General features: G+C 37.2%; 2 protein-coding genes across 2 annotated transcripts in view; both read right to left on the bottom strand.

Annotated features, from left to right (window-relative positions):
• LOC106075076 (uncharacterized) overlaps nt 1-21,397 on the bottom strand; it is an 87,388-nt gene that overhangs the window by 41,928 nt on the left and 24,063 nt on the right. The gene's annotated exons all lie outside the window — the stretch shown is intronic.
• LOC129928773 (bifunctional endo-1,4-beta-xylanase XylA-like) lies at nt 3,938-7,033 on the bottom strand. Its single transcript, XM_056044598.1, has 3 exons — nt 6,965-7,033; nt 4,922-6,268; nt 3,938-4,819 (listed from the first exon to the last, which is right to left on the bottom strand). The coding sequence occupies exons 1-3, from the start codon at nt 7,031-7,033 to the stop codon at nt 3,938-3,940; spliced, it is 2,298 nt and encodes a 765-aa protein (XP_055900573.1).

Raw genomic sequence — 21,397 nt, 5'->3', positions numbered from 1 at the left:
TAAGTATTGGGGATATATCATTAAAAACAGGACATACATATAAGTTTCCCATCCAGACTGTGTAATCCATTGCTCAGATGTAGAGATCGGTATTGAACCCAACTTTTAAAGTTCGGGTTTAGTTCGGTTTGGTCAGATTTAACTTCAGGTTCGGTTTGGTCAGATTAAACTTCGGGTTCGGTTTGGTTCGATGACGAGTATAGTTCCGGTTCTGTTCGGTCAGATCTCAAGTTCGGGTTCGGTTCGTTGTTATTAAATGAGATAATTTAATGTTTAATTCAATTAATAATTAGATAAAACAGCGATGTGAAACCTTATTCGGCCGGTGGGCAATTTAAATTTCCAACACTCTTGTCGCGGGCCACATAACAGGAAAAAAAAACATTGCATAAAAAATAAAGCACTTTTATCAGAAACCTGTGGATATATTGTTTTTTTTAAAGGTTTTCTTGCAGACACTATTGGGACTATTGAGCAGGTGATGAAAAGGTTATTTATTTCTGTAGTCCACGGTTAACGAGGGTGTCATACAACCATCACAACGACCAACCACCTTTACCTTTCCCCAACTAACGTCAGATACCCATTAGAGCTTTACCACTCCTCCTAGGTGACTATAATATTTACACTAATTCATAGAATGTAGGAAGTTTATCCAAAATGAACTTCTGAAGATCCCAATGCATTGACGAGACACCAAGTTGAAGCACTGAATTTAGATGCTTATCTTTGAGGCGATTACGCCACAATGGTTTCATCACTTTCCACCTGCTAAATGAAGAGTTGCAATTTCGTTTAGAAGGCGCGTATGTCAGCATGATTCAACTTCCTGCCACAGAGGTTCCGTTGGACTTGACATATTTTCTAATAACTCTTGCTGCCAGTACGCTAAGTCATGCAACCATACTTCTGGCGGTATCAGTAGTCACTCCCACGAATTTCTCCCAAAGGAAAGAAGCCTCCTCCAAAATGATGTCTGAAACCTCTTTGAACATCTTTTCTCTGATTTAAAAATTGCTTTTCGTACTGCGAACAAGTAGCAAGAGTTGAGCGCTATCAGATATGTCGGCGCTAATGGTAGGCCTAAACATTTCCAGCTCTTCAGCTCTATCTCTTAGATTTTAATTGAGATTTCTAATTGGCATGCAAAAAGAGTGGCGGCTTCAACTGCATTCTTATTTTCCTAACATATTTCTTCCATCACTGATGGTAACCCCATCTAAAGCATTCCCCTCCTTTCGAAAAAAAAAGGCTTCATTTCACTACTTAAAATGTGAGCAACTCTGTAGCAAGCTCTTACCGCCGACTCATTGTCTTGTCCCTTCTTGGTCAATAGTCTCGTCAATCCTCTAGGCGTTTCTTAGCTATTGTTGTCTTGGTGGCTCAAACTAAGAATGCCGCAATATTTGTATATGTTTTTATTCCATAATGCTGTTTAAAGTTTCGTTTTTTAAAAACAGCCACAAACATCTCTATACCAATAAAAAATATTATCTTATTTTCTTTCTCCATAAAAAAGCAAAGATAGTCCACTTTTCCTGGTAGTTTCAGATTCAGAAACTACTTTTCGTTTCTTCGACTCTCCCATTTCATTAATGCGGTGAATCAAAAGAAGACGACCCAGAATGATCCAGCTGAGGTTTCCAAACATTAAAAGTAACTGTCCAATCATCTCACTGAAACAAAGTTTGTAGTTTTTCATAATCAAAAAATATTGACAAATCTTTGATTCAGTTCGATCAAGGTAAGGACAGTTCGTTCGGTTCGGTTCGTAACGATCAGTTTTAAAGTTCGGGTTCGGTTCGGTCGTAAGTGAGGTTCGAGTTTGGTTTGGTTCGTTTCCCAACTCTACTCAGATGATGTAAAGCTCATCTGTCTCTATGGTCGATGGTTAAAAATGGTGTCATGTGACTAGCACAACCGCCTTTACTTTCCCCAACTAATGTCAGGTATCCAATACAGTTGGGATTAAAAGTCCCTAAATTCAAAATGCCAGTTTTTACCGAGGTTTGAATACGTGACCACTCAGTTTGAAAGCTAAACGCGTTACCACTCGGTGACCAATACAAGACGTATATAGGACTGATATTTTTTTAATGTGGATATTAACATTAGGACAAAGGATCATCAATATGATAACTCCAAAACTTAATATTGTTAGGATAGAGTATCATCAACTTGATAGATCCAAACTGAATATTGTTAGGATAGATGATCATCAACTTGATAGATCCAAACTGAACTTTGTTAGGATAGATGATCATCAACTTGATAGATCCAAACTGAACTTTGTTAGGATAGATGATCATCAACTTGATAGATCCAAACTGAACTTTGTTAGGATAGAGGATTAAAGAATACAATGAAGCTTATGAAAGACGTAATATCGTTATGACTGTTGATGGCTGTAACATTGTCTTCAAATGTCAGTGAAAATGTAATCTATTATCTGTCAACTAAAATGTCAAGATGTTTAGTAAAGCGATAAAACCTTGAACTAGTTCAATACACACACAGGCGGCGTAGCCAGAAGAGGGCAAAGGGATGCATTGTGACCCGCGCTCCATGTGCAAAAGTTCTCCAATGTAAAAAAGAGTGTACAGAAAATTTTAATTTTCTTTTTAAATCAAATTCTGGAAAATATATTTTTAATTAATAAACATTGTCGAATAAGTTCTTATTTCATTTCTTAATCTGTTTTAAAAACCACCGATATGCAATATTGTGTTCAACGTGAAACTTGGATTTCCGCTCTTTCCGAAGTAATCACAGGACTAGATCTAATGTGCTGTGTGTCAGAGAACAAAAGATTAAAGCTACTGTCTAAAAAATTAAACTAGGACAGAAATGCTAAAAACTCCTTTTTGTGTTCTTTTTTTAGCTACTTGTCTTAGAACTGTCTTGCGGCAAACAATATTTCAACTAGCTGTCTTGGAACTGTCTTGCAGCAAACAATATTTCAACTAGCTGTCTTAGAACTGTCTTGCAGCAAACAATATTTCAACTACATGTCTTGGAACTGTCTTGCGGCAAACAATATTTCAACTAGCTGTCTTGGAACTGTCTTGCAGCAAACAATATTTCAACTACATGTCTTGGAACTGTCTTGCAGCAAACAATATTTCAACTAGCTGTCTTAGAACTGTCTTGCAGCAAACAATATTTCAACTACATGTCTTGGAACTGTCTTGCAGCAAACAATATTTCAACTAGCTGTCTTAGAACTGTCTTGCAGCAAACAATATTTCAACTACATGTCTTGGAACTGTCTTGCAGCAAACAATATTTCAACTAGCTGTCTTAGAACTGTCTTGCAGAAAACAATATTTCAACTAGCTGTCTTAGAACTGTCTTGCAGCAAACAATATTTCAACTACATGTCTTGGAACTGTCTTGCAGCAAAAATTATTTCAACTACATGTCTCAGAACTGTCTTGCAGCAAACAATATTTCAACTAGCTATCTTGGAACTGTCTTGCAGAAAACTAAATTTAAACAAGCTATCTTTGGTCAGTATAATAGTAAGATAATTCACATCAAGATCAAATCAACTACTTTAAACTATTTGTGGAAATGTACTATTCATCGTCCAGCCTCATGTTGTAATTAAATAACACAAAGTTCACGGCCACAACACTGTGATCTTCGTCCTAACACTCTAACACTTTGATCCCAGTCTCTAACACTCTGATCCCAGTCTCTAACACTCTGATCCCAGTCCAAACGACACTCTAATCCCAGTCTCTAACACTCTGATCCAAGTCTCTAACACTCTGATCCCAGTCTCTAACACTCTAATCTCAGTCTCTAACACTCTGATCCCAGTCTCTAACACTCTGATCCCAGTCCAAACGACACTCTAATCCCAGGCTCTAACACTCTGATCCCAGTCTCTTACACTCTGATCCCAGTCCGAACGACACTCTTATCCCAGTCCCTAACACTCTGATCCCAGTCCGAACGACACTCTGATCCCAGTCTTTAACACTCTGATCCCAGTCTCTAACACTCTGATTCCAGTATCTAGCACTTTGATCCCAGTCTCTAGCACTTTGATCCCAGTCTCTAACACTTTGATCCCAGTCTCTAACACTCTGATCCCAGTATATCTAACACTCTGATCCCAGTCTCTAACACTCTGATCCCAGTCTCTAACACTCTGATCCCAGTCTCTAACACTCTGATTCCAGTCCCTAACACTCTGATTCCAGTCCCTAACACTCTGATTCCAGTCTATAAAAACACTTTGATTCCAGTCCCTAACACTCTGATTCCAGTCCCTAACACTCTGATTCCAGTCCCTAGCACTCTGATTCCAGTCTCTAGCACTCTGATCCCAGTCTCTAGCACTCTGATCCCAGTCTCTAACACTCTGATTCCAGTCCCTAACACTGTGATTCCAGTCTAATAAAACACTTTGATTCCAGTCCCTAACACTTTGCTTCCAGTCCCTAATACTCTGATTCCAGTCCCTAGCACTCTGATTCCAGTCTATAAAAACACTTTGATTCCAGTCCCGAACACTTTGATTCCAGTCCCTAATACTCTGATTCCAGTCCCTAGCACTCTGATTCCAGTCCCTAATACTTTGATTCCAGTCCCGAACACTTTGATTCCAGTCCCTAATACTCTGATTCCAGTCCCTAGCACTCTGATCCCAATCTCTAGCACTTTGATTCCAGTCTCTAGCACTCTGATCCCAGTATCTAACACTCTGATTCCAGTCTCTAGCACTCTGATCCCAGTCCCTAATACTTTGATTCCAGTCTCTAGCACTTTGATTCCAGTATCTAACACTCTGATCCCAGTCTCTAGCACTCTGATCCCATTCACTAGCACTTTGATTCCAGTATGTAACACTCTGATCCTAGTCTCTAGCACTCTGATCCCAGTCTCTAGCACTTTGATTCCAGTATCTAACACTCTGATCCCAGTCCCTAACACTCTGATCGTAGTCTCTAACACTCTGATCCCAGTCTCTAACACTCTGATCCCAGTCTCTAACACTCTGATCCCAGTCTCTAACACTCTGATCCCAGTCTCTAACACTCTGATTCCAGTATCTAACACTCTGATCCCAGTCTCTAACACTCTGATCCCAGTCTCTAACACTCTGATCCCAGTCTCTAACACTCTGATCCCAGTCTCTAACACTCTGATCCAAGTCTCTAACACTCTGATCCCAGTCTCTAACACTCTGATCCCAGTCTCTAACACTCTGATTCCAGTATCTAACACTCTGATCCCAGTCTCTAACACTCTGATCCCAGTCCCTAACACTCTGATCCCAGTCCCTAACACTCTGATCCCAGTCCCTAACACTCTGATCCCAGTCTCTAACACTCTGATCCCAGTCCCTAACACTCTGATCCCAGTCTCTAACACTCTGATCCCAGTCTCTAACACTCTGATCCAAGTCTCTAACACTCTGATCCCAGTCTCTAACACTCTGATCCAAGTCTCTAACACTCTGATCCCAGTCTCTAACACTCTGATTCCAGTATCTAACACTCTGATCCCAGTCCCTAACACTCTGATCGTAGTCTCTAACACTCTGATCCCAGTCTCTAACACTCTGATCCCAGTCTCTAACACTCTGATCCCAGTCTCTAACACTCTGATCCCAGTCTCTAACACTCTGATTCCAGTATCTAACACTCTGATCCCAGTCTCTAACACTCTGATCCCAGTCTCTAACACTCTGATCCAAGTCTCTAACACTCTGATCCCAGTCTCTAACACTCTGATCCCAGTCTCTAACACTCTGATCCCAGTCTCTAACACTCTGATCCCAGTCTCTAACACTCTGATCCAAGTCTCTAACACTCTGATCCCAGTCTCTAACACTCTGATCCCAGTCTCTAACACTCTGATTCCAGTATCTAACACTCTGATCCCAGTCTCTAACACTCTGATCCCAGTATCTAACACTCTGATCCCAGTCTCTAACACTCTGATTCCAGTCCCTAACACTCTGATCCCAGTCTCTAACACTCTGATCCCAGTCTCTAACACTCTGATCCCAGTCTCTAACACTCTGATCCCAGTCTCTAACACTCTGATCCCAGTATCTAACACTCTGATCCCAGTATCTAACACTCTGATCCCAGTCTCTAACACTCTGATCCCAGTCTCTAACACTCTGATTCCAGTATCTAACACTCTGATCCAAGTCCCTAACACTCTGATCGTAGTCCCTAGCACTCTGATCCCAGTCTCTAGCACTTTGATTCCAGTCCCTAATACTCTGATCCCAGTCCCAAATACCCTGATCCCAGTCCAAATACTCTGGTCCCTAATTCTCCATTTTTCTGATCTGTCAGTAAACTAATACATCTTTAATTGGCACTGTACTTTCATCTTGTTAGCCGCCATGTTTCACTAGTGGGCGTGTTCTCGAGGTTACGTAGCTAAATTCCAACAACTTTATTCCCTTCCAATTAAGATTATCTAGTCCATCTAATGCCCCCGTTTGCCAAAGCCTTGTCTCCAAGATACTGAGCACAAGATGTCTGTAGGGGAAGGGGGTGGGGTCAAGTAATTTCCAACTAAGAAGCTCAACTTGAACACGGCCAAGTTGTGGGCCTCATAAATCTGTCTAGCCACCTCCCCCCACCCTTCCCCTCCTCTGTTCCAATTGTTTTAAGTTTGTCCAGAGACCATCTTATATCCACAGAGCCGTTCTGACCATTCATCAAGTTTTGACACTGGTTAAATAAATAAACAACACTACAGACAATACATGTAAAGGCTATTTGGGGGATGAGCCAGTTTCTCAAGAACAATCGAGCCTCTAGCGGTAGAGTTTTAATTGCAAAAAAAAATAAAAAATGGCCGGTTTTACGAGGACTGCTTTGAAGTCATGCACTTAGTTGAGCGTCAAAGCAAACAGGTAACCTAAATCTTGATGGTGGTTTTATCGTTGTATATTCATAAGTATCTGGTGCATCCGTGTCAGACTGACCTTTATGACAGAGTCAGGCGTGTCAAATATGCTAACTGGAGGAAGATCTTTAGTTCTCAAAGTTCTCATTCCGTCCAAGCTGAGCCAAAGACAAATGTTCACAGAGTTTTCTAATGACCGTTATATAAAACGTATCTATTGGTTTTCAGTTATTTTGACTCAGTTTATACAAAGCTTATTATATCTAGGGCTATCTAGTGAAGATACAAAATGGCATTTGTCGCAGGCCATATAGCGGAGAATAGGCTTATAGATATATATATATTGTGGATTAGAGAGAATTTTATCATGACTATCAAGTGGATTAGAGAAAATTTTATCATGACCATCTATGTTGACGGTTTCAATACTTCTGTAGGTGGCGCTGACAGAGCTATTTCACTACACATTTAGCCCCCAAAAATTTTGGTAGTGAAAAATCAAAGCGTTGGTTGTGAATTTTAATTTAACTCATTCTTAACATAAAAATTGAGATAAAATCACTCAGATAAAATTGCTTAGATAAAATCACTCAGATATAACCACTAGATAAAATAAATCAAATAAAATCTATAAGATAAAATCGCTCAGACAAAATCATTTAGATAAAATCACTTAGATAAAATACCACCATGATGTTGTTGATTGTCAATTAAAAATGAACAATTTTAAGATCACTTTTGTTTTACCACATTTACCGAGTTCCAGTGATTTTTTACCGAGTTCCTGTGATTTTTTACCGAGTTCCTGTGATTTTTTACCGAGTTCCAGTGATTTTTTACCGAGTTCCTGTGATTTTTTTACCGAGTTCCAATGATTTTTTACCGAGTTCCTTTGATTTTTTACCGAGTTCCTGTGATTTTTTTAACCGAGTTCCCGTGATTTTTTACCGAGTTCCTGTGATTTTTTACCGAGTTCCCGTGATATTTTACCGAGTTCCTGTAATTTTTTGTACCGAGTTCTTGTGATTTTTTACCGAGTTCCAGTGATTTTTTTACCGAGTTCCAATGATTTTTACCGAGTTCCTGTGATTTTTTACCGAGTTCCTGTGATTTTTTACCGAGTTCCTGTGATTTTTTACCGAGTTTCTGTGATTTTTTTTTACCGTGTTCCTGTGATTTTTTACCGAGTTCCAATGATTTTTTACCGAGTTCCTGTGATTTTTTACCGAGTTCCTGTGATTTTTTTACCGAGTTCTTGTGATATTTTACCGAGTTCCTGTAATTTTTTTTACCGAGTTCTTGTGATATTTTACCGAGTTCCTGTAATTTTTTTTACCGAGTTCTTGTGATATTTTACCGTGTTTTTTAACCGAGTTCCCGTGATTTTTTACCGAGTTCCTGTGATTTTTTACCGAGTTCCCGTGATATTTTACCGAGTTCCTGTAATTTTTTGTACCGAGTTCTTGTGATATTTTACCGAGTTCCTGTAATTTTTTTTACCGAGTTCTTGTGATATTTTACCGAGTTCCTGTAATTTTTTTTACCGAGTTCTTGTGATATTTTACCGTGTTTTTTAACCGAGTTCCCGTGATTTTTTACCGAGTTCCAATGATTTTTTACCGAGTTCCTGTGTTTTTTTAACCGAGTTCCCGTGATTTTTACCGAGTTCCTGTGATTTTTACCAATATCCTGTGATTTTTTACCAATATCCTGTAGTTTTTTATCGAGTTCCTGTGATTTTTTACCGAGTTCTAGTGATTTTTTTACCGAGTTCCAATGATTTTTTACCGAGTTCCTGTGATTTTTTACCAATATCCTGTAGTTTTTTATCGAGTTCCTGTGATTTTTTACCGAGTTCCAGTGATTTTTTTACCGAGTTCCAATGATTTTTTACCGAGTTCCTGTGATTTTTTACCGAGTTCCCGTGATATTTTACCGAGTTCCTGTAATTTTTTTTACCGAGTTCTTGTGATTTTTTACCGAGTTCCTGTAATTTTTTTTACCGAGTTCTTGTGATTTTTTACCGAGTTCCTGTGATTTTTTACCGAGTTCCTGTGATTTTTTTACCGAGTTCTTGTGATATTTTACCGAGTTCCTGTAATTTTTTTTACCGAGTTCTTGTGATATTTTACCGTGTTCCTGTGATTTTTTTCCGGAGTTTCGTCGTTTCTTTTTTTCTGCCTCGATAGCCAACAACACTGAAAAGATATTTCAAACTATAAACTAGCTTTATTTCTATTGTATTGTTTGTCTTCTTGCTAGCTGTGGAAGGACTCATGACCCAAGCGTCCTTTCTTTATTTTTGGTGTTATTTTTTTTTTAATTACGTTCACTCTAGGTTTTCTCCCTCTAGATCTATGTTTAGATCTAATTCTCTGTACAGTTGCAGCCCCTGTAGCAATAAATCTTTACAAATGTTATCAAGCAACAAATATGAATTGCTAATTGACTAAGTTCTTCCTTTCTTGTGCATGCTAAAAAAAAACATGGTTGGGTTGTATATTTCCAAGTGTTTACAATTAAATGCTGTTTCTTTTGTAAGAACATTGTAAAACAGTTGTCAGACTCCTACACACAAGATATTCTTTATATAGCATGCCATTTCAACAGTCTTTCAACCGAGGCTCTCAGTTCCAATACTTCAATATCCTTGAATACTCCACAATGGTGTGATCAGATACAAATACAATTCCCAACACCAGTGTTTCTACTTCTCAGTAATGCCGAGTTCCCCCCCCCCAATCACGGAATATGTAAGATGTACCTATTGCTGTATTGTCCTCCACAAAAGTCTATACCCTTTGAATACTAAGACTGTTTGACTGTGTACCAGTTGTTCTTTAGTTGTAGTACAGTACTAGATTTAGATGCATACTGGTTGTGTACTGGTGCATAGGCCTACTAGATGTCACTTGTTATATACTAGATCAGCGGTTCTTAAACTGTTATCCCCGGACCTTAAGGGGTCTTGAGACGACATTAGGGGGTCCGTAGAAAGAAGAAAATTGTATACAAATAAAATAACTTCTTCGCTAAAAGCCAGTTTATCTGATTGGATAATTTGAATAATAATCAACTCGCCACTCCATTGTTTAATATGTCTATTAAGTAGTTTTAAAGACATTCTTCTCTTGAATATTCCCAACTGGGTACCCGGTATCGAACCCTTGAACTCAGATCCCAATCACAGATGAATCCATACTACTACGGGAGCAGCTCATTGAAATAGCCTTAAAAGATGAACTTAACTATCTAGAAAAAGAATACCAAATATTCTGGTTTCAAAAACAGATTCTACTTTTCTATCCAGCATTATGGTTACAGAACATGTTGTTCTACTTTTATATCCAGCATCATGGTTACAGAACATGTTGTTATACTTTAAGATCCAGCATTATGGGTACAAAAGTTGTTGTACTTTTATATCCAGCATTATGGTTACAGTAGTTGTTGACTGCTTTGGCGTCTTCTTATTTTATTTGGTAAAAAAAATAAAATTCATTGAACCTCATCACAAATCAATTAAACCGACTCGAAATGTGTGTGTGTGTGTGTGCTCGTTGAGATTCGCTGTTGCTAAGGACAAACATTGTGCCGTACATAAATACACTCCTAAAATATCATCAACCTCATCCAAGTCTCAAGAAACATGCGCCACCTTCCATACAATGTTGTTGTTATTACCTCGGTAACCTATGTACTATATACTTTGCGGTTATATAGTTTATTCACTTAGGGGTCTGTGGGCAAGTTTTGACTATATAAAGGGTCCCCAAGTCAAAAAGTTTGGAAACCTCTGCTTCTTTCATTAACCCATTGCTGTCTATTTTTATAGGTAGATGTATACGGTAGATCTCAAACACTGTAGCTAGGCCACAGAAATGACTTGAACCAGACAGAACTATTGTGGAAAGCATAGAACCAATAGACTTTTAAAATTGCTTTATTTTACATAGAACAACAACAAAATAGGCCAAAGTACGGAGACCTAAGAGTAGTCAAAATACTGGGTTTTAACTTGGGAGAACATTTAATTAGTTTCACTGTTAGATACTCGTCAGTGTTGGGACACTGAAATCGAAGTCACCAACAAAACCAGGTAATTTGCAAAAGTGAATGATAAATAGTATCGATCTCCACGATGATATATTGAGGACAATCTCGATATTGGTGACCGATTACAATAATTGAAGGATAACTAAAGAAAAAGTCGTTGATTATCGAGAGAAAGAAAAAAAAAACTTAATGTATGGATCAACCTCGATTTGCAGAGAAAGTTATGTTTCCACCTCAATGAACAGAGAAAGTTATGATTCCACCTCAATGAACAGAGAAAGTTATGATTCCTCCTCAATGAACAGAGAAAGTTATGTTTCCACCTCAATGAACAGAGAAAGTTATGATTCCACCTCAATGAACAGAGAAAGTTATGTTTCCACCTCAATGAACAGAGAAAGTTATGAATCTACTTCGATGAACAGAGAAAGTTATGAATCTACTTTGATGAACACAGAAAGTTATGAATCTACTTTGATGAACAGAGAAAGTTATGAATCTACTTTGATGAACACAGAAAGTTATGAATCTACTTTGATGAACACAGAAAGTTATGATTCTACCTCAATGAACAGAGAAAGTTATAAATCTACTTTGATGAACAGAGAAAGTTATGAATCTACTTTGATGAACACAGAAAGTTATGAATCTACTTTGATGAACACAGAAAGTTATGATTCTACCTCAATGAACAGAGAAAGTTATAAATCTACTTCGATGAACAGAGAAAGTTATAAATCTACTTCGATGAATAGAGAAAATTGTGAATCTACTTCGATGAATAGAGAAAATTGTGAATCTACTTCGATGAACAGAGAAAGTTATGAATCTACTTTGATGAACACAGAAAGTTATGAATCTACTTTGATGAACACAGAAAGTTATGAATCTACTTTGATGAACAGAGAAAGTTATGAATCTACTTTGATGAACACAGAAAGTTATGAATCTACTTTGATGAACACAGAAAGTTATGATTCTACCTCAATGAACAGAGAAAGTTATAAATCTACTTTGATGAACAGAGAAAGTTATGATTCTACCTCAATGAACAGAGAAAGTTATAAATCTACTTCGATGAACAGAGAAAGTTATGAATCTACTTTGATGAACACAGAAAGTTATGAATTTACTTCGATGAATAGAGAAAATTATGACTCTATCAATTATCAAAGTTTTGGTTTTAGGAAATTTCAAAATATGTTTTTTATAGTTATAATGTTTTGTTTGGTGTAATGCACAAATTGTAAGTCAAATTTCCTTACGGACAATAAAGATTATTATTATTAAAGACTATTATTATTATTATAAAAGCGAATTTGAGTGTGAAGAAACAACTAAAATTTCCCAGCCTACTGGAAATATTGGAAGTAATTGAACAATTAGGCTAACTTCACCGACTCTATTTTGTCTCAATACGTTTATGATGATGCCATTTTTAACTATTCACAATCAACACTGTCAAAGACGCTCGGAGTTGAACTCCAATAGTACAAACTAAGTCAAACAAAAATACAAACGAAATCAAGGTTTCAAAGACAGTTGGTGTGGAAACACAAACCAATCAAAATCGGCCCCCGAAGTGGTCCACCCAGGCAGGTAAAAAAGGCAGGTTTCAATATTTTCAGAAGAATATCAGAATGAAATTCTGTCAAAGACAAAGAAAAGAATGGAGAAAGAAGGTTGACAGATCTTGCTGGTGCCCCAGCGGTCCAGCAGACCAAGGGATAGGTGAAAGTGATAGTGAAATTAGATGTGAACCTGGCCTAACTGATGTCATATAATGATTATCTAATTGTTTTGTAAAGGGTCAATCTCTTATTCAAAGCCTCTAGGAAAAAATATTTCTGTTAAAAAAATTAAAAATTCTTCAGAATTTTGTCTATTAGTGTAGCGCTACAGCTCATGCGATAATATGAAAATCTACTTATTAATTGTTGTTTAAAATTATGTTCAACTTATTTGCATATTCAATAGATTTTTTCTCTGTAAAAAAAGTAAACATTTATGTAAATGTAGTAGTTAATATGACAGAACTTACTTAAATTAACAATACAATTGTCAAAAAAAGTTGTCAAAAATCTAAAACCGTTTGCATAAATATGTTAAAAATATGGTAAATAGTCACTTCCCTTACTAAATAGCTTCCCGTGTTTGTTACTATTAATAGTGAATAGTTGTGAAAATGGTGTATTGTTATGAAAAAAAACTGCTTTCTTAGTTGATTTTTAAATATTACATTTTTCGCTTTCAGAAAAGAAAAAAGAAGCCATTGCATCAGAACTTTGAAAGGTCTCAAATATCATGATGTCGGAGTTTCAATTATCTTTTTTAGTTGACGAGATCTAAACGGGACGGACGGAAAGACCGACCACACAAAACTAATAGCGTCTTTTCCCCTTTAGGGGACTGCTAAAAAAAACTAAAAAATATCGACGCACATTTTACAAAATGCAATCATCGACATTTGCTCTTTCTACATGTGTTCAAGAAAAACGAGTAAGTTATTGATATAACTATAAGCCCTGCATCTGCTTCTTCTACACAGCAATTGATGCACTGCTGCCTATTGACTGTTCCAGTGATTTAAATAGAAAAAAAAATGTTCTTTTATAGCTTTTTATGTATAATTATATTAATGAAAACGAATTGGAGATTTTTAACAATGTCAATCAATTCTTGTTAATTTGTTTTATTTTAATAATGTTAAGCATTAACTTATCCTTTAAACTATTGGAGTTGTCTATTCCCAAGACTACAAGACCAACCAGCCTTCTTTTTCGAGATTGTGATCCTTTCCTTCGCCTGCACTAAACATGGCGAAATAGGTGAGTTACAGGTGGAACGGCATGGCCAACTAAAACACCACATTCTTCCTTTTAAAAGAAACACATTCACATATAGTCCCAATAAACAGTCTAATATTGCTAAAAACACGTATAGGCCCTGATCTAGAATCTAGATCTAATAGGATGGACACTACGTTTAGCTCCTTTGTTTTATTTACTCTCACCCCAGCGTTCTTCTGTTGTTTAGTCCTTAACTCAGAGCTAGTCTATTGGTTAACGTTATTCTCTGCACTTTACTTTCATTAAACGCCATGACAGACAAACCTAATAGTCTGTCTAAGTCATCTCAAACGGAAATATATACATTTGACTTATGCGAACTTTTCTTTTGGTCTTGTAGGTCTCGCACTTCATGAACACTTCAGTTTCAATCTGTCCAAAGTACCTTTCAATCTTGTCTGTCCAAAGTACCTTTCAATCTTGTCTGTCCAAAGTACCTTTCAATCTTGTCTGTCCAAAGTACCTTTCAATCTTGTCTGTCCAAAGTACCTTTCAATCTTGTCTGTCCAAAGTACCTTTCAATCTTGTCTGTCCAAAGTACCTTTCAATCTTGTCTGTCCAAAGTACCTTTCAATCTTGTCGCAATTTTTACAGAGCTTATATTCGGTGTTCGAGCTGTAAAGCGCTTGGCTTCCAAACCTGGGGTCCCGGGTTTGAATCCCGGTAAAGACTGGCATTTTAAATTTCTGGATCTTTGGGCGCCTCTGAATCCACCCAGCTCTAAAGGGTACCTGACATTAGTTGCAGAAAAATAAATGTGGTTGGTGGATGTGTTGGCCACATGACACCCTCGTTAACCGTGTGCCATCTGCCCTATTGATCGCAAGGTCTGAAAGGAGGAACTTTCTGTCTCTCTGTTGAGTTAGAATCTCTTGCACATTAATTCTCCCGCATCACTTTCTCAGATCAAGTGGAAACTTTGCAAGTTGTTCATTGTCGATGACAACAGAATAATCAATTTAAAAAAACAAATTAACCAATTAGTCGTAATTAATTTATTTTGTTTTAAATAGAAAATGTACTAAGTTTAAGGGAGATAAGCCTTATATAGAGAATTAGGTCGTTTGCTAAAAATTTTAAACTAACAATAGTCAATAAAACCATTTATTTTTATAAGTACTTACATTATATGTATAAGTCTAGTTTATTTTATTGAAGTTTCTGTCATGGTAAGCCTTGTTTATTTTATTGAAGTTTCTGTCATGGTAAGTCTCGTTTATTTTATTGAAGTTTCTGTCATGGTAAGTCTAGTTTATTTTATTGAAGTTTCTGTCATGGTAAGTCTAGTTTATTTTATTGAAATTTCTGTCAGGATAAGTCTAGTTTATTTTATTGAAGTTTCTGTCTGGATAAGTCTAGTTTATTTTATTGAAGTTTCTGTCAGGATAAGTCTAGTTTATTTTCTTGAAAAGTCTGCCTGGCTATTCTACTTTCTTTTATTGAAGTGTCTAAGAAACTCTACTTGTAAATCTAAATCAAAGTTGATTGATAATTTAATTGGTCAACTTGTGTTAATGTATTAATAATGATTTACCATACACTAATTTAATTAGAGGAATGTGAATTATTTGATTGATAATATAATTTAATTGGTCAACTTGTGTTAATGTATTAATAATGATTTACCATACACTAATTTAATTAAATGAATGTGAATTATTTGATTGATAATATAATTCAATTGGTCAACTTGTGTTAATGTATTAATAATGATTTACCATACACTAATTTAATTAGAGGAATGTGAATTATTTCAATTAATTTTTTTTTTAAGTTAAGCATGATATATCAGATTTTTTATTGCCACCCTCAAAGAAACACCAGCCACAGTTTACAACCCACACTATATTCTACAACCCATGAAAACACAACGTTTCAAAATGTCCTACAGCGCTTGTCAGATAACGATTTATTCGGAGGCCCACAACCAAGAAATTAAAAAAAATATCCACCAATTTCTACATTCATGGGAACTTTGCTAATTCAACTAGGGATGAAAAAAAGACAAACATGACGTCATGGCGTGTAATATGAAGAATTAATAGCACAAGGTGAAGACGAACTCTCTCCACAACGTCTGCTGTGTTCGCTAACCACTGGTGTCCGGTTCTTGTTCGGACGGGATTGCTTGCTTTTCTTTTTGTTATCGTGTGCACAATTTTCTAGGGGCGAAGTCTGTGAGTAGCACCGCCAGCGTGCACAGAAACATGCACGTAAACATTGCTAAACACACACGCATAGAACCATGACCACAAATACACACACACACACTTTCTCAAGCATACACACACTCTAATATATTTATTCTAGCACATATCAGTAGAAAAAAAGTCCTAAAAGAAATATGGTTAAAGGAAAGTTGTTTCAAGAGTAAGTGATATTACTGTAATGAGACAACAAATGTTCCGGAAGCTTAAAGTCGGGACGAGCGCAACTGGCATACATCTAGTGGCCTGAACAAGACTCTGGTCCCAAAACCCTCCTATAGAGCAAAAGCTATACGGAGAGATGCATGATCTGGAAACCACTGCGCGGTTCATATGATTACTGATCTGAACTCTCCGACATGAGAACGAAAAAGACTAAGTCACTACTGGTAGCGTAAAAAGCTCCATCGCTGTATCAATTCATTATTTATTAGATAGATAGTGATCATACAAAAATAAAGAAAAAAAAGCGTTTCATTAGACAGCTTACTATTTCAATGCAATTATAAATAACGCTAGAAATATTCAGTGCTAAGTATAAAATCTAAAGGTATCTAGGTTTGTCTGGGTTTTATTTGATCGACAAAGTTGACTTACAATAAAAAACCTTCTTTTTACATCCCCTTATTTTTTTGTTGTCCCCTCAAAATTGGACCTCGGAATCACTTGAAATCACGAGGCGTGAAAGATAGCCTTTTGATGAGATTGTAAACCATCGACCAACATCTAATAGCGTTTGTAGAATTTTGAAGTGGTTTCTTTAAGAAAAAAATGTTTTTACTTTTTCTATAAGAGAGCTCCGGGCGCTACAAGTTGACTCCACACTTTTGAAACACCCACTTCCAAGTACTCTGATGACGCCTGTCTGATGATGTCAACTGACTTCAGAATTACCCCACGGGGCCCCGTATTGGGGCAGGAGTCGTCTGGAATTATAGGTCATGGCGTCAGATGTGTGTGTATGCAGGGCGGGGGGATGTCGAGAACTTGAAGTTCAGATAACCGAGAGAGAGATGGCCGCTAACTGGGGTGTTCCTCGTGACGGTAACTGGGGGGATGTTCCTCGTGTGGCGCCCTAATGAGTCAAGCGGAAATTAGTCTTCTTGTTTTTTTTTTTTGTTTTTTTTTTCGTTGTTGGTTTTTTACCCCCCCCCCCCCCAAATAATTTCAAGTCTGCTAAGGGTCTCCATGTTCTGAACAAAAGAAACATTGAACTCTGACCTTGTGTTTGATTGACAGACGTAGCCAATCGTGTGTTTTCTCAAACTGGAATATGCAAAACACGTTCCGAACTAACTACATTGGGGAGCAGAAGACCGGAAACTGGAGAGAGTTAGTTCGATTTAGATTAAGCCCTCCCCCCCCCCACTCCCATATACACGCACATAGAAATGTTTAGACATAGTTCTCTTCAATTACCTACATTAAACAACAACAACATATGTTAATAGTGTCAGACACAACAACATTATACACATTCCTATTTGAAAAACAAAGTTTCTATTGAGTAAACGGAGAGTATGGTTGAATCGCTGTCTCCTAGTTCTTGATGCTGCCCTTTTTTCTTTATCACACAAAATGAATTCAATGTACCACGAATTGATGAACTAATTGGTTCATTGTTGTTTCGATGGATTCATGTCTTGTGTAATCGTGCAAAATCTCAACTTGATCCAAGAATGGGAAGTAGGAGAAATAATGAGTAAAAGAACCCAGACAGACAGACGGAGTGAGTAAATGCTTTGTGAAAATCTGCTTGCAACCGAATGATTTGGTTTGGTCCAATGAAATTGTCTAGTAGTGAAAATAAATGAAGATCTTCGCACTGTTTCATAACTATACAAAATACTAATTGCCCTGGGATAAAATATGTTTGTTAAAGTTTGGTTATTACATAGAATTGCTTGAAGATCAAATCACCGTTCTATATTTGTGTACAAAGCATCATATAAACAACAACAACCTGTTCATCACGCCGTGAGTCGATTACTTAGAGCGTTATTCGTTATTCGTTCGTCATCTGTAAGCAAGTGACAAGGCCATGCTACCCTAACCGTTGCAAAGACTACAAGTTAGAAGCTAAAGAACAAATTTGACAGCATTAATGTTGCAAACTAACAAAAAAAACATAAACAAATCGCACAAGTCGCTGTTCATTTTGAACTTGTAGCATATCCAGCCATAAGTACTCCACACTTCCTCTAGACCACTTCTCTTTCTGTAGAGCAGCTGGAAGGTTTTGAAGACAATACAGTACATCCGACCCGAAAAGAAAAACGGAAAAAATATATATATATATTACATAAGCGTTTGACCCCTCCCCCTTTAATTAAATCACAGGGGATTTTTTTTTGTGACTCATTTTTAACTTTAATTTTGTTTATTTTAGATGAGAGTGTTATGTAAAAACATCTCTTGCCCTCATCTTCTATAAATAAAAAAATAATGAAAACGACGGTCACCAAATTCCATGAGCGTAGCCAAGAGGGGTTAAAAATTTTTACCAGTCGCTGGGCTCTATTAATTAATTTCAGATAAATAAGAAAAAACTCTCTCTTCAATATAAGACTAAAGCTACAACAGTTACCAGATTCTTGAGAGTAGCTAAGAGAAGTTTTGAGTTTAAAAACTCTCTCCGGTGGGGTTTGAAGCTAAAAACCACCTCTCCTATAAAAAATTAAAGCAAATTACGGTCACAAAATTCTATGAGTTGTTGTGTTTTACCCCCCCCCCCCCTTTTCCCTTCAGAGAGCCTTAAGTTTAACCTTCCCCTAAAGCAAACTATTCACTAAATTCTAAGCTATAGGAGTTTGTATAAAAAAAAACCTCCAGAGATTTTTTAGTTTATACCCCAAAAACAGATGGTTTTGACGATAAAACATCCCTTTTCGATTTAAAATCTAAAGCAAACCAGTCACCAAATTCCATGAGCGTAGCCAAGAGAGGTTACACATTTCTACCAGTCACTGGGCTCCATTAATAAAGTGCAGGGAGTAGCAGCTTTGGTTTTTTGAACTAAGCTTTTCTTAATAGCAGGAGAATGCACTATAGATACCTCAGACTTGGCTTTTTTTTGGTTAAAAAAAACCCAGACCTTCTGTTTGGCAAAGACTCGGTGTCAACAGTCTTTCTGCTAACTCCAGGAAGCATAACATATTCAAAGGTACAATAAACGACTTCCGAAAGAATGAACAGTCGAAATGTAATAAAGATGAATTATGTACAAACACCCATATATATATATATATATCATGGGCGTATCCGGGGGGGGGGGGGGGTTGGGGTTCAACCCCCCCCCTCGAAATGAAATCCCCCCCCCCGTAGGGGGGGATTGGAATTAAGTCACTGATTTTTTGCTTTGATTTTGTTTATTTTAGGTGAGATTTTAATACTAAACTATCACTTGCCTCAGCGTAGCAAGGGATATTTTGAGTTCAAAACCCCCTACCAGGGGGATTCGAGTTTAAAACCCCCTACTAGGGGGTTTGAGTTTAAAACCCCCCTACCAGGGGTTTTCGCAGTTAAATTCCCCTCTTCTATAACAAAAAAAAAACAAAAAATGCAAAGACAATCCCCCAAATTTCAGGAGCACAGTTAAGGAAGATTTTGATTTTTAAACCAAAATTTACGATAAACCCCCTCTTCAATATAAAAAAAGAAAATTACACACTCAAAATTCTACGAGCGTAGCCAAAGGGGTTTTGAGTTAACCCCCACTCCCTCATCAGTAGGGTTTGAAGGTAAAAAATACCTCTTCAATTACCGGTATAAAAAAAAACAACTCAAAATGTTATGAGCGTAGCTAAATGGGTTTTGACTCAGTTTTGAATTTAAACCCCCCTTCAGCGGGGTTTGAAGCTACAAATACCTCTTAAATATTAAAAACAAACCAAATTATACACTCAACATGTTATGAGTGTATTCAAAGGGGTTTTGAGTTTAAATTCCCCTCCAGTGGACTTTGAAGCTAAAAAATTCCTCTTCAATATAAAAAAAGAAAATTACACACTCAGAAATCTATCAGCGTAGCAGAAGGGGTTTTGAGTTTAGACCCCCCGCAATCGGGGTTTGAAGCTAAAAAATACATCTTCAATGTAAGAAAAAAGCAAATTACGCACTCAAAATGCTATAAGCGTTGCTAAAAGGAGTTTTGAGTTTAACCCCCCCCCCCTTCAGAGTGGTTTAATGATAAAAAAATACCTCTTCACTATAAAAAAATAAATAAATTACACACTAAAATTATTTGAGCGTAGCCAAGACAATTGGGGGTTTTGAGTTTAAATCTTTTAGTACAGATGGCTTATTTTTTAAGTTTAAAACCCCTCCAGATGGTTTTGAGTTAAAAATCCCCCTACAGAGCGTTTTGAGGTGGAAAACCTCTATCTTCAATATTATTCTAAAGCAAACTACAGTTACTAAATTCTATGACCGTAGCTAAATGGGGTTTTGAATTTTAAAACAAACATAACTCCAGAGATTTTTTAGTTTAAAACCCCCAACAGATGATTTTGACGATAAAACTTCCCTTTTCGATATAAAATCTAAAGCAAACTACAATCACTTAAATTCAAGAGCGTATTCAAGAGAGGTTACACATTTCTACCAGTGGCGGGGCTCAATTAATAAAGTGCAGTGAATAGTCATCTGCCGAAATTGAAAAGCACTAAATGTGGCTCAACAAAGATAGCTAAGACATTTTTAGGAGTCAGTTATAGAGATCGGGTGTAAATCAAGGAAATCCTATGCCAAACTGGGAGTCGACCCCTTAGTAAGATTGTGACAGAGCGTCGCATGAGGTTTGCGGGACATGTTCTCCGACAAAATGAAGTAGGCATAAGAAGAGTTGCAATGACATCCTAGTACAACTTGGCGTCACACATTCATGGAGGTCCTCAGAGAAGGTAGGAAGAGGCCTCAGACATTACCAGTGACAAATTTTTGTGGAAACAGCTTGACGGTTAATGCACCGAACGGCGCGGGAGGGTGTAAGTCAGTAAGAATAACACATTAGGTTTTTGAAATAAAACTTTATAATAGCAGGAAAATGCACTATTGATACCTCAGAATATGCATTTTGTTGGCTTTCAATATCAGAAATCGTGCTTAGCGGCGGGGCTCCGCCCCGCGCTGGGGAAGCTCCTAGTCTACAATTTTTCCACCAACTCCACGAAGAACCTATTCTAGGGCACAATAAGCGTCTTCCAAAAGAATGATGGGTCAGAATGTAATAAAGATTATGTACACACACACACATACATACATATAAATATATTATTTTCGCGTGGGGGGGGGACGGGGGGGGGGGAGAAAAAAATCCCTCCCCAACCCCCCCCCCCCCCCCCCCGAAAAAAATCCTGGCTACGCCCATGATATATATATATACTAGCCTGACATTACCCG

This window comes from Biomphalaria glabrata, chromosome 10 (genome assembly GCF_947242115.1).
Source record: "Biomphalaria glabrata chromosome 10, xgBioGlab47.1, whole genome shotgun sequence".
Taxonomy (NCBI): Eukaryota; Metazoa; Mollusca; class Gastropoda; family Planorbidae; genus Biomphalaria; species Biomphalaria glabrata.
Note: the sequence above shows the minus strand (reverse complement) of the source record. Positions and strands in the feature narration are given on the sequence as shown.